The sequence below is a fragment of the Corapipo altera genome, unplaced genomic scaffold (assembly GCF_003945725.1).
Source record: "Corapipo altera isolate COAL_440 unplaced genomic scaffold, ASM394572v1 2b, whole genome shotgun sequence".
Classification (NCBI taxonomy): Eukaryota; Metazoa; Chordata; class Aves; order Passeriformes; family Pipridae; genus Corapipo; species Corapipo altera.
Genome location: NW_020884874.1, coordinates 6,806,224 through 6,821,592, shown reverse-complemented (window position 1 = coordinate 6,821,592; position 15,369 = coordinate 6,806,224). Strand labels below are relative to the sequence as shown.

At 38.8% G+C, this 15,369-nt stretch overlaps 1 protein-coding gene across 1 annotated transcript in view; it reads right to left on the bottom strand.

Annotated features, from left to right (window-relative positions):
• Positions 1–425: 425 nt before the first annotated feature.
• The window catches only part of LIN28B (lin-28 homolog B), a 97,888-nt gene continuing 82,944 nt past the window's right edge, over positions 426–15,369 (bottom strand). Inside the window, exon 6 of the mRNA XM_027633940.1 lies at positions 426–5,497. Within this exon, the coding sequence (XP_027489741.1) occupies positions 5,128–5,497 (370 nt within the window). The 3' untranslated portion in view covers positions 426–5,127. The remainder of the gene's footprint in view (positions 5,498–15,369) is intronic.

Here is a 15,369-nt window from a genome sequence, read left to right as displayed (position 1 = left end):
GCATGAAATAGGTATGTACAAGCTTACAGATTATGGAAGAAGTAATTAAAATGGGATGAGGCTTAAAACACCAAAAGCTTTTCATCCCAGAGAATAAGCCAAATGCCTGATAACTTTAATGACCAGTGTATTCTCACAGTACCAAAAGCTATAATTTTGCAGTTTAATTTCGATAGCTGAATGGAGTCTGGGCTGCAATTGCTGCAGCACTGTTAGTATGATCCACGTATGCATTAATCATTTATTCCTCCCTCCTCCCAACAATAGTTTATATAACTAAAATTATATTTTCTGAAAGCAATATCCCAAAACTAAGTGAGCACAGGTGCAAATGAAAATTGCCCAGTGGCTGTGCAGTGCGTGTTTACCATGCAAATAAAGCAAATCTCAAAGGCTCATTGTAAATGCCAACGTTATATGTTTTATTTTTAATCAAGTAAATCTTTTAAACCTCACAATATCCATGACTGACAGGAAAAAAAAGACATTAGGCATGAAATGAGAATATAAAATACATGATATGTAGAAAGGCAATCAGTGCTTTAGTCCCTCAAGACAGTAAACAGGTGAAATGATCTTCAAAACTTCAACTCGCGGTCTTTTTCTTAAAACACAAAATTCAAGTGATTTTTCTTTTATTTCACCTTGTAAACAACATACAAGTCAAAATGGACAATGAGGTAATCTATGCTACAGAAGATAATTTAAAAACACTAGATAAGACACAGTATTAAAGACATATAGAAATCAGTGTTCACTTTGGTCTCTAGTATGGTTATTTTTATTATTACCACAAGCAACACATACTAGTTTAAGCCAGTCTGGTGATGTTTGTCAGACAGTTGTTGCTTAACTTAGTAATTCAAGAGGTAGTCAAAACCATTATCCTTTGTAAAGATGGTTGCTCATGAATTTCGTTCAATGACAATGGTAGCAAATACCTTGCTACTCTTCAACATTCTCAGAAAAACACTGCCACAGCTGCTAATATACAGCTCCGGTTTATACAGGAAAAAAAGAAGCATGTGTTCATAGATCAACCTCTACAGTTGTAACAGGGGTAACACAACCACCGGATCTTAAAGAAGAGGCTGTTGATATACTAAGCAAAATAAGACCGATGCATTTAACAAGGCTCTTCTTGTTCCTAAAGCAATACTCAAATCTCATTAAGACTTCTAGAAAATTAGAATCAGTGCATCTGCACATGTACATATCTTCCCAATTACTTTTATATCTAACACCGGGGAATACATATATATTTTTTATGATAAACATTTCTTACAGATAAATTAATTAAATTAAATTTAAGACTCGATGAGATTTCCCATGTTCTTTTATAATTCTTCTTACAAAGAATGTTACAAGATCTATAAGCACTTTTTTTTTTATGGGGCTCTATTAACAAAACTAAGTATGACCAATAAGGAACTCCAGGATAACACTGGTACAGAATAAAATGGCTGAAAAAGGTGGCCTGCAAAGGGAAGCTGTAGGATCCAAATGTGATGTTTGGCACTCCCTGAAAGCTGGCTAAAAGCAAAATATTGCAAATGGTATTACAATGCCAGATTTACCATTAATTGCAGCAAAAAGTTATTTGGCTCTTTCTCCAAATATAAGTCTTCCTCTTGGCCTAACTTTTGTAGCATGTAATTAAATATCATGACCTTTCCTTGGGGAAGAGTAAAAAATACCTCACAGTGTCTCTTACAATTAAATTGAGTACTCTGGGGTGTGGAAATGGGAGGGAGAGAGATTCTTGCTCCGGGTTTAACCTTATCTCCACTATTGTTAGGAGAAAAATATATCTCTCTAAGCAGATATTTGAACTATTTCTACTCTTAACGAGTTTTCTTGTGAAGCATTCTGGCAAGGACAAGCTGGTGAATAGGGGGAAATCTAGCCTGAGCAAACGCTGCAGAATATTAATTTTGTCCTTAGACATGAAGGAAGAATCCTAAACTTAGTCTGTTCCTCCTCCTTTAAAAGGTTTTTTGCTTATTTGAATCAGCCTATTGAAGGAGTATAACTAGATTTTTTCCTACTGCAGCCCAGTGCTAAGTAGTTCCCTGCTGCAGCTTATGCTGCTATATATGTTTAACTTAACGAATGTACATTTTTGTCTCTTCTGGAGCTATATTTATTTTTGTGAACAGTGCCCATAATCCTCTAGATAGAAAAATAAAAAACGTCAAAGAAATGTTTGGAAATGTCTCATAATTTCAAATGGATGCTTCATCTTAAACAAGTATTTGCCATAATGTCTGCAGTGGTGAACTATACAGTTACATATTTAGTACAGATAAAAAGTATGTACCATAGATCAACAGCCACCTTTAAGGCTAGAGCAGCACAAAGGTGTGTTTATGCAGTAAATATGAGGTAGCCTTTTGCTGTAAACAGAAAAATAATTTTATTGTCACCTATGTAAATAAGTAGGTTTGATGTTTCAGTGTTTTTATTCTTCCCCCTCCACCCCTCCGTCCTACATTCCTCCCCTCCTAGAAAAGCTAAGCACCAGCAACTCCGACTGAAAGTCAGTGGGAGCTGTGGTTGCCCAGCATATCTGAAAACTCAGACCCTGTGAATGTAAAGACACAGATGCTCACATAAACACCAGTACAGAATACCACTTTATCATTTCACAGGAACTTATAATACAAAACGCTCAGATCTGATTATCAGAAACGTAGGTCTATGTCAACTCAGAGGTAGTTACTAATATCAGTACATAATACTTATATAGAGATAAAAAAGTATAAGACTATTTGGTTTGTTCTGAGTAAGCAGGTCTGTAGACTATTCTGTAAAGAAAAACCAATATTACATGGTATATTCCCTGAGCAAAGTTCTTTGTCCTGAGTATGTTATGTAACAGTGATAACATTCTAATATATAAAAATAAAACCTCAAGCTTTTAATAATAAGATAGGGTTTGGTATGTGCTCTTAGCAGTTCAGTCTGACTTTGGTGTGCACAGTGATTTTAAACAGCACCAATAACAATCTGCATGTTGAAAATATTTCCTTATCACAGCTCTGAACTTCTTACATATAAACAGGGAATGACCAGTTTTCAAATCCACAACTGCCTATTTCTATAAGGAACTTTGGTTTAGAATTTCAAAGTGACCTAAGTTTTGCATCTTTGCTGTTTAACCTGGTTTTTACACCAACTAGAAGGTTAAGCAATGCCACTTTGATTTGTCTACATAATTTAAATAAGTTTACTATCCTTACGTAAGGCAAGGAAGTTCTCTATAGATATATCACATTCAATATCGTCAAAGGTAAGCTTTGCATTAGCATACTGAGAACTTCAGTATAAACCTCAAGATTCTCACAAACACTGGCAAGGAATTCACACAAAATAATTCTCTTGAAATTGTGCCCTTCACTGAGGCGTTTGATTACTACCTCTTTACTGAAGCAGCAGCAGCACCAGTAAAAGTCTCATCTGGCAGGACAAGTGGGAAGGGGAAGGCCACCTAAGGAGCCAGCTGCATACCTGTTGTAACTATCGGCTGCAAAAGAGTTACCACGGGTGGGACTTTGGCTCACTGTAGCCTTTCATGCAGGCTGTTTCTTTAGTTTGATTATCCGAGCTTAAACCTACCCGACACTTTCAAGCTTTAACAGCCTGTGTTTATTGCCAATGTTAAGGATTATACAGGTTTCTCTAATTAACTTACATCCACAATGGGATTTGTCAGAGTACGTTATCTTACGTATGACTTGGTAATTCAGAAGTTACAAATGGAAAGCGACTTGAAGTTTTGATAGGCTCCAATTCTATTAACCCCGAGCAAGGCCTGCAGCCCAGGGAGCCTCACTCTAAGGCCACCAATCTTTCTCCTCTTTAACACAGAAGTGTGTGGTCCTAGTGCACTGTGGACAAAGGCTGGTCAACAACAGCCTCCAGTTCACAAGAAGCAGATGATGCCCAGGGCTTCTGAAAAATGTGCAGGTCCCTTCACTCAGGCTGGTCTGCACACATGCTGTATCATCAGCAAGGAAGGCTGACCAAGCAATCCCAAACATCCTGATCTAAGTACCCATCAACCTTTCTTCTTAAGAAACTATTTAGCCCAGGATCTCATTAACTTTGCATTTTGTTTTGTTTAAAACTCAGACAACAACAACAAAAATCCCTAGGGAGTTCTCTCCATGGCATTTCAGCAAAAACAAGGGAGAAGACCCTTCAAGCTGAGGAGTACTACTTGGGATCAAGAGAAATTGCTGCTGCTGCTGCTACTACTGCCACCAAGGTCCCCTAAATGTTCACAGAATACAAAGGGCTAAACAGGATAGTATCCTGATACCACTCAAAAGGGTCTGTTTGGTAACAACTTATACATTCTCCCCTACACAACAGACATCTAAATTACAGTTACAACCATATTAATTTAACAAAATGTGTTGAGAAACCAGCACAGAAACTACACATTCATTGTCTCTTCTGGAGCTTTAAACCCCTCACCAACAACAGTGGTGGCAATGAGCCATGTTGAGTCATGACACTGCCCTGCACCGGCATGGGGAGGGGTTTTGATGCTTTGTGGAGATAAAAAGAAAATAACTCAAATTGATGGCATGGGGGATGTCTTAGTATCTTTAGTACCATATGGCAGCTTTAAAATATGAAAGTATCCTTTCATTTACAAGAGAAGTAACAGTCTCAGTTTCAGTTCTGGGTGTGGTTTGACAGGTTTAGTTTATTTGTGAGATTTTTTGGGTTTTCTTGTTTGTTTTTTGAACATGTTTGGAAACAGGTTCTAGGAATGAGTTCAGGAACGTTTGTGGATGCTGTGCCTACTGCTTCACAGTAATGTCTTGTGGGAGTTGGAGAATGGTCTGATGGAAAAATATATATTTATAGGTATGTACACATACATACACGCACATGCACACTCATACACACATACAGACGGTAAAACATAATGCACCCTGCTCAAATGTATTTTGCTTGGAGTGATTTGTCTATTAAAGAAAAAAAAATATTCACAGTTACTCAACAGTAGTTAAAATTCCAGGTCAGCTACCGATAATGTAATTATTTCCCCTGTACTTGCATGAGGTAGACATCCCAAGAGGGTAAAGAAAATGGAACATTATGACAAATGCATTAAGTTTTTTTCCTTTTCTGAACAGAAGGCCCCTTTCTGTTTGGTTCTTCAGGCGATGCAGACAACTTACTTGACGAAGCTTCCTGTGGTGACCTGCCTGAGCGCTCCAAGACCTCCAACCTGCCTTCCTGAGAGTATGATGGAGACGAGTAGCCGTGCATTCCTCCCCCTTCTCTCAGGAAGGCAGAAGTGGAAGGCTGCGGTTCAGCTTCGTGTCTTCCCTGAGAACTAGTGGGCTGCTGTGAGACAGTTTTATGGGGGCAGTTAGCCACCATGTGCATGATGCTCTGACAGTAATGGCACTTCTTTGGCTGCGGAGGTAGACTACATTCTTTAGCGTGGTGGTCGAGGCCACCACAGTTGTAGCATCTAAAATGAAAGAGAGAGAAAGAGAGAGTTAGTTATGCAATGCAGCGTCAAGCGGGAAGGTTTTCTACGGGAGTAGACTCCGGCCCCACTAGAGGGCACCAGATCTCCAGCCATCGCCGGCCCACTGTCTCTGCTCGCCGCGGTACTTGCAGCACCGAGGGGCGGCGAGTTGGGTGTTCCAGCGCTGCCGGAGCGAACACCGCGGGGCGCGGAGCGGCGGCACCAGCGCCAGCCCCGCTCCCGGGCCGCGCCACAGCGAAGCGCGCCGCGCGGAGATGCTCGGGCTCCCGATGGACAAGGTGCTTTCGGCCAGGGAATCCCAAACTTAGAGGAGGGCCGCGGTGCCCTGCCACGAGCCCAGCTCTGGCTCTGTCCGAGGGCCCGGCACCTCGCCTCCTCTGGCTCAGCCAAGCCACGGCCAGGCGAGGCTCTGGGCCAAAACTTTAGAGTCGGGGGCAAGGGGTCTGTAATGGCATTTACGGTTTCAATTCAAAACAAAATCAGTAAAGCCCTGGTAAGAGTCATAAAACAGCGTTTGTTTGTTTTCTCTCAAAACTCCCAAGCCACACAGTTGTGACCCGGGGTGCCAACTTTCCAGGGGATGCGCTGCCCAGGAGCCGAGGGGTGCAGAGCCTCCTTCAGCTGCACTTCTCAAACATGGCTGAAAGCCACAAAGACTCTTCTATTAACCTTGTAAGCCAGGGGAGTCCTGAAGAAATCTCCAGCTATTCCTTATTGAATCCTTTGTAACACGCACCAGGAACGCCAGTTATTGGATTACATTATTCTAACACAAGATACAAAGAAATAATTACACGCCTTTGGCATGGTGACCTTATGTGCACCAGTGAGCTTTCTATTTTGGCTATTTTTGTATGGTTTCTGTTTCTTTGTTTTATAAAACTTGCACTGAATGCATAGACATTTGATTTATAATAATCTAACATGCTACTGGAAAGAACTAAACAAATAAATAATTTTTTTTGCTTTCCCTAATCAACTAATTTAAAAAAACCCAACTGCACATAGATTTAGGTTGTGGAGTCAATTTAAGGATTAAAAAAAAGTCTGTTAACTATAACTAACTATATGTACAAAATAATGCAACATGTTCTGGCTCCAGCCCACATAAAAATATTTCAAATTTTCAGATTCCTGGGAAGTTACAATGCACTGTTTCACTATTTCACCTGGTATGAAGTGGTCACTACTAGTTTATCCAAAATCCATGCAAAGCTGTATGTACAGCCAGAGTCTTACTTACTGAACTTTACCTTGCGAAGAAATGCTATTGATAAAACCTGCATGATTTTAAAAAAGACTGCAAAATGGTTGTTAACATTTGCAAATTCACTCCAAGAAACAATCCCTGGCACCTACCTCTTCTTATCTCTTCATGACCAGACAAATGAAAATACAGCACAAGTCACTCATGGCATGCTGTATGTATGCTGTCATGCCCTACAAGACTGATCTATAATTTAAACAGGTTAAATGATGAATAGAACTTCATTATCCTTTCAGAAATTATTGTAATTACATTGCTTTTTCTTCCCTAAAAATGAATAAGAAACACAAAACAAGAAACCAAATCCAGTACAAAGAACTCTGCACTTCTACAACGGCGATAACATTATTTTAGGTGAACTGCTTCCATGTCACCATTGCACTGAAGTTTGATGTGATTTTTCAGTGGAATTTGTCTGTCTGCATATACCACAGACTAACCCAGGAAGAGACACGCAATATAAAGCTCCCCTTGAATCACAAAGAAAATAGCATGTACAAGCCCCATTATCACTTAGTATTGATTTCCTTAGCATAGGAAGGGAAATGACATGCTAAATATGTTGTAAAATACAAGCATACTGATCTAAGACCAAAACACCAAGTTTTTCTCTTCTATAGTTAAAAAAGTAATTTGCAAGTTATTAAACAATATCTGTCTGACTACTTTTCCCCAAATCATTGCAGGTATTTTCAGTTAGGTACCCCACATTTAACAGTAGCATTCGGTCTTCTTAACTGGCATTCCGCTATGTTTTCACTACAAGCATTCTAAACACCTTCTGGATAAAATAATAAGGAAGTAAGTAAAACTTGCAGTTAAGAGAAACAAAAGAAGACCATCAACAAGAAAACCCTAAGTGTTTTACTTTCTCCCATTTCAATAAATACATCTAAGAACTCACAAATGTAGTATTGATTGCAATTTAGGTGATATTACAGAATGATGTTTATTATTATCTTTATCATTGGTTTCTAGCAGTGTACTTGTCCCTGGGATAAGTATAGTATAATATGGTATAACATGGGAGTGTGCAGACATTCTGGAAATCGTGTATTTTACCTTAATTCAGAATTTTATAGCTGTGAATGCATTTTCACTTTCTTTTCCCCCTTAATATCACATGTATTTAGAATGGTTTAAAAAAGAAAAAGTTTGAAAATAGGTTAAAGGGCCTCTGTAGCAGGGTAGGCAGTAGCCATGGACAAATCAATTTAATCAGTCACTGTGTATGCACTGTGTTATCCAATTCAGTGAACCATTTCGCCTCACCAATTGACCAAGAACCTGCTGTCAAAGCCCCTGCTTTCACTCAAGAGGCCTCCATCACCTTGCATATATATATCAACATATCCTATTTGCAAAATACTGTAATTCCCTGTATTTATTCAAATCACCACTAAAATGCTACTATAAAAGAAAACTCTTATCAGAAGAAGTTGAGATTGAACTATGACATGGCTTTTTGGGAATGTTTTTTGCTACCAAACAACTAAAGCACCTGGCTAAAGTGTCGCATTAGAATATATATGTGCCAGCCAGGGTATGCCTGGACTTAAACAGGAGGGTGGTATTTATTCAGTTCTTTTAACTGTTTATTCATTCCTTGTCAATCACTCCTACCAGGAGAACAGATCACACCTTGCTCTGAAATGCTTTCTCTTTCAAGGGATTTACACCAAAATGGAAGTGGTCAGACACCTCAGAGCTCACAAATGGCATCATCCGCACCTTTAAGGTATGGTATTAACCCTTCTGTCCCAAACACTTCAGCTATTTGCTCCTCTCTGCTGTGTGTACTTATGTTACAACATAATGAAACCTGATAGCATATGATATGCACATAGGAGCTTATACATTCACATCTCTATATACATAAATATATAGAACAATATACAAACTGACTCCTGCGAAGAAAACTAGAGAATTTTCATTTGACTGTGTTCTTAGAAACTCTAGACTAGTACAACCATAGCAAGTATTTCTTCACTTTAGAAGCACCATAGAAAAAAATGTATGTTAGCTTAAATACAACACAAAAGTTTATATGTAAATTACATCATGAGGTGAATAAAACACAAGAAGCTCTCAAAAGTGCAATTTTAATAGAAGCAAGTCTTACAAAGAAGCAAAATCAAGAAGGATTTGTTAAAATAGGACTGTCTTTCTCACAGTAGGCTTCCATGATTTACTAGGTAGCTTCAGGCTCAAAAAAATAATGAGATGGCAATTATCCTAACGGGGAATCCTTTCTTCACTACAGCACTGACAGGACGGTGAATCAGAATGATTTTTTTATATAAAAAAGATGAACATTTTAATAAAGGAACACATTGAGGAACCTGTCTAGCATTGTATTTCAATACTCTCAAAAAAACTACTAACAAAGAAAGAAGAGAGCATGTAGCAAGATTAAAGAAACACGCCTAAATTCTCTTTCATTATGGATTTGTGATTGCTAAGAACTATACATATTAAAGGAAACATGATTGAGCAAAAAGTTTATAGATTTCAACATAAGCTATATTGTATTAATTGCAATAAGCTGATGATGGAAATTCATTAGAAGTACTCAATTTCACAACCAAATGCAAATGCAAAATAAAATACTCTCTAGTTTTCAGCTTTTTTCCCTGTCCCAGCACTCAACTCCTACCTAGGAAATAAACCCCAGCCCCAGACTTTTTTAAACAACAATACCTCCACCTTGCAGATACGTTCACCACATTAACTTATCAGCTCAACTGAGCTAAGCAGAAGGTAGGGCAAACACAACTGCTTGCTTCATCCTGTTTTATAATGTAATTTAGATGATAATCCAATACATATGACAAGTAGAGAATAATATGTGTGGCTCCACACTACTATCTGTTGAGAGAAAAAGCTTTAAAATTACCTGGATGACTCATTTTAGGGGCGGGGGAGCAGGGAATGAAGGGTTAACATCTAACAGGGATGAGAAAGGGAGTAAAGGGGGTATAGTCAGAGGAAGACTAAAATAATTCATCAGGATATACCCCACACCAATTCCTCTTCTGTTTTTCCTTTCTGAATGTTATCAGACAACAAAAAAAGTGCTTCTTGGCTAACAATACTCCATCTAGCAACATTAATGCCCCGAAAAATGGCACATGTGCATATGAGATGCTGTTACAAGACACTGAATGCCAACTATGAAGTTAAAGCATAAAGGAAATGTTTAAACTTGTACTTATATGTGCTGTCTTTTTTAGCCATTACTTTCACAACATACTTAGAGAAAGGCAGATGGAAAATGCAGCAGATCACTTCAACTCCTCTAAAGGGCTGTAGAGGGAGGTTAAAATATCCATGATCTAACAGAAATATGACTCTTAGACATAACTATTTCACTCTTCAAGAGCTTCAGTGACTTGTCTCGAAAATCAGGCCATGAGGCAGTGTAAGGGGACGTTTCTTACTACTGGATGTGAACACTTAGAAAAGCTTAGGGTGGAATGTGCTTGCTCAGTCACCACCTGGGATGAATGAGAAAGACTTTCAACACCTCAGCAGGACTCAAGGGGTCTTTGAGACTCTCAGGATCTACTAATTTCAAGTTCGCTTTGAGACAACTTGAAAGGCCAGGTCAGATGAGACCTCTGGGCAACCTGGTCTAGTGGAAGGTATCCCTGCCCATGGCAGGGGGGTTGGAACTAGAGGGTCCTTAAGATTTCTTCCAACCCAAACTATTCTATGATTCTATAACAAATACATTTTAATGGATTACTTAAATATTCCAGTAACCATATCTTGGATATCAAATCTGTCACAGCAGCACCCAAAGACTGACAGGATCACAGGTGATTGCTGCTGAACAGGCACCTCTCGTATATTACTGTATTATAAAAAGACTAAGCACTTTACTTAACACAGGTATAATATGAAAATCCTCCTTGCTGAGAAGCCTACACTTAAAAAGTGAAAAAAAGCCAAACAGTTTGAATATTTTTTAGAAAAGGCCATTACCCTTAGGCCTTAAAACAATGCACACAGACATCATCCTTTTAGAGCAAGAAATGCTGAAACTAAACATGTGGCTGCAGTCACTGCAACTTAAAATCAAGCAACAACTGCTCCTGGAAAATAAAAAAGGTTTGGTCAGTTGCTAGGGCAGTTAGCTGCAGGAGCCCCTAGCAGGGGAACAATAGGGGAGATGTTGTGATCCCTGCACTGGGCATTGCTGACACTTCACTCCTTCATCCACCACTTTTACTGGGGGATTCCCTTGCAGGTATTGTTTTGAGAGATTCACACCCTGCTTACATGCACATAGCCGGGGTTTACAGCATTCTGTTTATCAACCTTTAATTCTTAAGCTGTAGCTGAATGCAGGAGAGAATACAAGTAACTTTGAAAACACTTTAATAAGGTATTGGTATTCAAAACAGTGAATACTGAAATACTACTGAAAAAATCATTTAAGATCAAGTGAAACTATCTTGTTAAATAAATTAGAGAATGGAACATTTACCATCTTCATCAGAGCATTTATGGTGTGTCCACCAAGCAGGCTCACATCAAGGCAGAAGACTTCACTAACACCCTCACATTTACCATTCCATGGGGGAAAAAAAAGATCAGTTTAATTTTAAAACTGCAATTATTTTTATCCAAGAGTGTTGTAAAATGGAGTATTACCAATTCAGAAAATGGCACTTCGGTGCCACATTTAGATTTGTGCTGGTCCTGTGAGTAGTTGCTACTCTTTACCCCTCCGTCATGCAAAACACTGTGCAGAGGCGACATGCTGGGAAAGTTAATTGCAGACTGGTGTTCTTCAGTAAAATTCAGTTAGAAAATTTCCTGTGCTTTACTAGCTTTTGGAGATATATAACAGAAATATAATTAAAAAAAAGTTGATCTCCTAAAGAAATAAAGATGAACTAAAATAAAAATGTTCATCTATTTATCTTGCAAATCTTACAACTCATGATAATGTACCAGAGGTCCAAGACTCTTAATTTTGTGAGAAAAACAAGGTCCCTCCATTTTTTAAGCTTGCCTTCTTTCATCTTACAGATAGCCCCAGCACGCTGACACAAACTCACGGTCTGCAAGGCTTCCAATGACACACGGTGGAATATTGATGATGTTTACTCTTGTTACAAATAAATAAATAAAAATGGTCTGTTGTAAACTCATCAGATCGACTAGTTTTCTGTGGATAGTTCTAAATCAATCTATTTTCCCCAGTGTATCGCAGAAGTAATATCAATAGGTTACGGTCTTTTGTTGTTTGCGTTTCCCCTCCCCCTCCCCCCCAACAAAGAAGCTGACAAACAACATGGGGCATTTGCCTGATAAATCAGGCATGTCAGGATGCAATTTAGCTTCAGTTTGTGAGGAAATAAAATTGTTTAAAATCTGCTAATGCCATTTTACTGGAAGGTGGGGGGTTTTTCTTGGCTTTTTGTTTTTCTTTTTTAGAACCAAGAACAACAATGAAACAGAGAGGTGGTTCAAAATGCACAAAATGCAGTCTTTTTCTCCACAAAAATGGAAAGGAATACAACAGACAGCACCGCTTAAAAAATAATTTCATTCAACAATGTTGTTTCCGTTCTTTCTTCCTTTCCACAAAACTTACCTCTACTATCCACTCAGCCTTCTTTACAGGTATGGAGGAAAATTATTTTTCACAAATTAGCAAATGCATCCTCCCAGAGGAATGCTGTGGATGAACTTTCATTTATTACAACAAAAGGGTTTTCTTTGTATTAAGAGCTAAAAACTCCTGAATTAACAATTTACAAAGTGAAGTCTTTTTTCATAAATAACATGAAAGATGGTTTTGCTCTAATAAAGTATAGAAAGAATGCGTATATTTTAATGGTTTTAACCCATCCAGATAAAGATCAGCGACGAGTTAAGGAAGTTATGTTTTAAACTGTCATATATCATGCATTTCCAACATGAAAGGTTATACCATGATTTCAAGCGAGTCTACTACTGTAATCTTTTTGCACAATAAAACCACACACACAAATATTCTTAACTACAAATTTCCTTGTAAGCCTCAATTTCTGTGGGAATAATAATAGAAAATGGTTTTTAAATTAAAACACCTCTTTATGCAATAGTTTTTTTAAGAGTAAGTATTTTCCATATTTCATGTTGGTGGAAAGGCTGCCCAAGGTCTGCTCTGGGTATCGCTCCAGTGCGTACCCACATCTGCAGCCTACTGCCAGAGTCAGCTGGGGTGCAGCGCTGGGCAGGTGTGGGAGTGGCCAGAACTAAGCAGACCTTGGCTGCCTGGGTCTGAAAGCACTGCTCGGTGCCCCTGTTTACAGAAGCATAGTTCAGTAACACTAGAAGCCTTCACAGAGGTGGCTTGAGCCTCCTGGCCATGTGGATAAGGATGCACGCTGCATAAAACCGGCTCAACTCTTTCTGGGTCAGTGAGGTGCTGTTCATGAGCTAAGAGGCATGCCTGACCTTATCTGCCTCTCAGCAGAGCTGGTTCCAGGGTTTCTACATCCACTGATCAGTTAATCCACAGATGAGATAAAAGGGCAGTAGGTAACTGGGAATCAGTTGTTAAAAACTGCCATTTCCCTTTTGGTCCTTATTTTATCACTAACATTAGCAGCAAATACAAGGAATGCCAACTCCTCTCAACAGCTGGAAACAGCAAATGGCATCCTAGCAGTAGGCTGGAGCACTGAAGCAAGTAGTGGTAAAGAAAGAAGAGGAGGAGGAAGGCTACTCTGGAAGTTCAAAACATATTCCTCTTCCCCAAATACCAGCTGAGAGTCATATGACTTTAGGTATCACATATAAATCAGTATCATTTACAAGGTCTCAGAAATATCTGGCAACAGGAGCATGGAGTGACTTAGATCATAGCCTTGAAATGGATTCTCCCATTACATTCACTGAATTAGATGACTTGCATGAATGTAGGCTTCACAAGTGTTAAGGATTGCAGGATTTGACCAGAAGCTCACATTTTCATTTAAGTCTTCGGAAATAAAGGGATGGTTACTGTCTGACACACTCTCTATGAGGAGGCCATGCCAGCTATCTCTATAGGGGTTCCTTCCAAAGCTCATGACATTGATAAAGTCATGTCACATGAATTACACGGAGGGCTTCCTTTCCCAACTGTGTAACAAAAGGACATCAAATGTGGTGGTTGGTTTCCCGTGAAATAGCACCTATAAGTTCACACATTCAATACCCGCAAGAACAATTAAATAATTCAGATGCTCTATAGCCACATTTTACTGGTAAGGAAAATCTGCATCACTCCGATGCACTGACTGAGAAAGAAAGCAGTCACTTCCTAATTCAGTTTTCTGAATTGGCATCTTAAGATGCCTAAAATGGACTAGCTTCATATATTGACATTATTACTAAATGGCTGTGCTAAGCATTTTCTATAACACATTTTTAAGAGGCTTTTGACATCTTAAAAGAAAAAATTATTTTGAAACTTTTCACATCAACATGCAGAAGCAACAGTAAAGCGTGAAAAGAGGATTTCGGCTGCAACAGGATTAAGCCTTATATGTTAAAGCTTTTAATTCCCACCTGAGGCAGGTATTTCTGTTGTCCCACACTGCCTGATCCCTGTGAATTATAAGAGAATTAATGCCATTTTCTACTATTCTGCCGTCTCACCACCAGATTTATCCACATTATTAATTCTTGCTATAATTGTGTACATAAAAATTAAAAGCACATCTGTGCATATAAAAACACTGCTAACTCAAAATTTGGCATTTCCTTTTTCTTAGTTTGGCCTCGGGATGGCAAATCTTATGCACAGGTTTAATACTTATTTCTCTGTATTCTGTTAATTCTGTGTAGAATTAAAAATAACAGAACATAACTGAAAAGGTTTCCCTATGTGTGGCTAACAAGATCACTTTAACCCTCTTGGCTGGAATTATGTAGATTGAAAGATATTACTCCAGTAAAATTATAACAATGAGGTCAATAGGAGTTTTTTAAAATATTGCATGTTCCCAGAAACAGAGCATCTGAATGGTCTTAGTTCTGATCTCATCACATGGGTATACATCCAGAGCAATTTTGATGACTTCACTGAGCTTATTTTCTGTTAACTTTAATGGTGTAACAGAGAAAAGAATTTCCCACTGTGTATGAATACAGAAAAGTCACACTGCAGTAGCCAAGGCTGGTTGCAGAGGTCAGGCTGATACAAGCTGTGAGGCAACACAGCAATGCGGGCTGAAGCTCCTCAGTTCCACCTGTAAATCTGTGTTTGCTGGTTGATGTAACATTTGAAAGCAGAACACAGCATAAATCACAAAGTTTAAAAAAGAAAACTGAAGAATTATGCCCAGGGTAGAGGAGTGGTGAACACAGGAGCCAACCTGGTAATTCTTGAGGAGCTCAGCTGTAAGTTAGAGCGCTGAGTTGCTGGCTGTCCAGTAGAAATTCCCAGCTGACACAAAACACAGACAGCAAGTAAAATTTGGGAGTTGAGGTTGTTGGCAGAACGTAAATATCAAATCTATGAACCAAATGCCTTCTGTGAGGTTGTAAATAGTCATACCTGAACAGTTTTAGCCATAGCAGACAAGGGACTAGACTT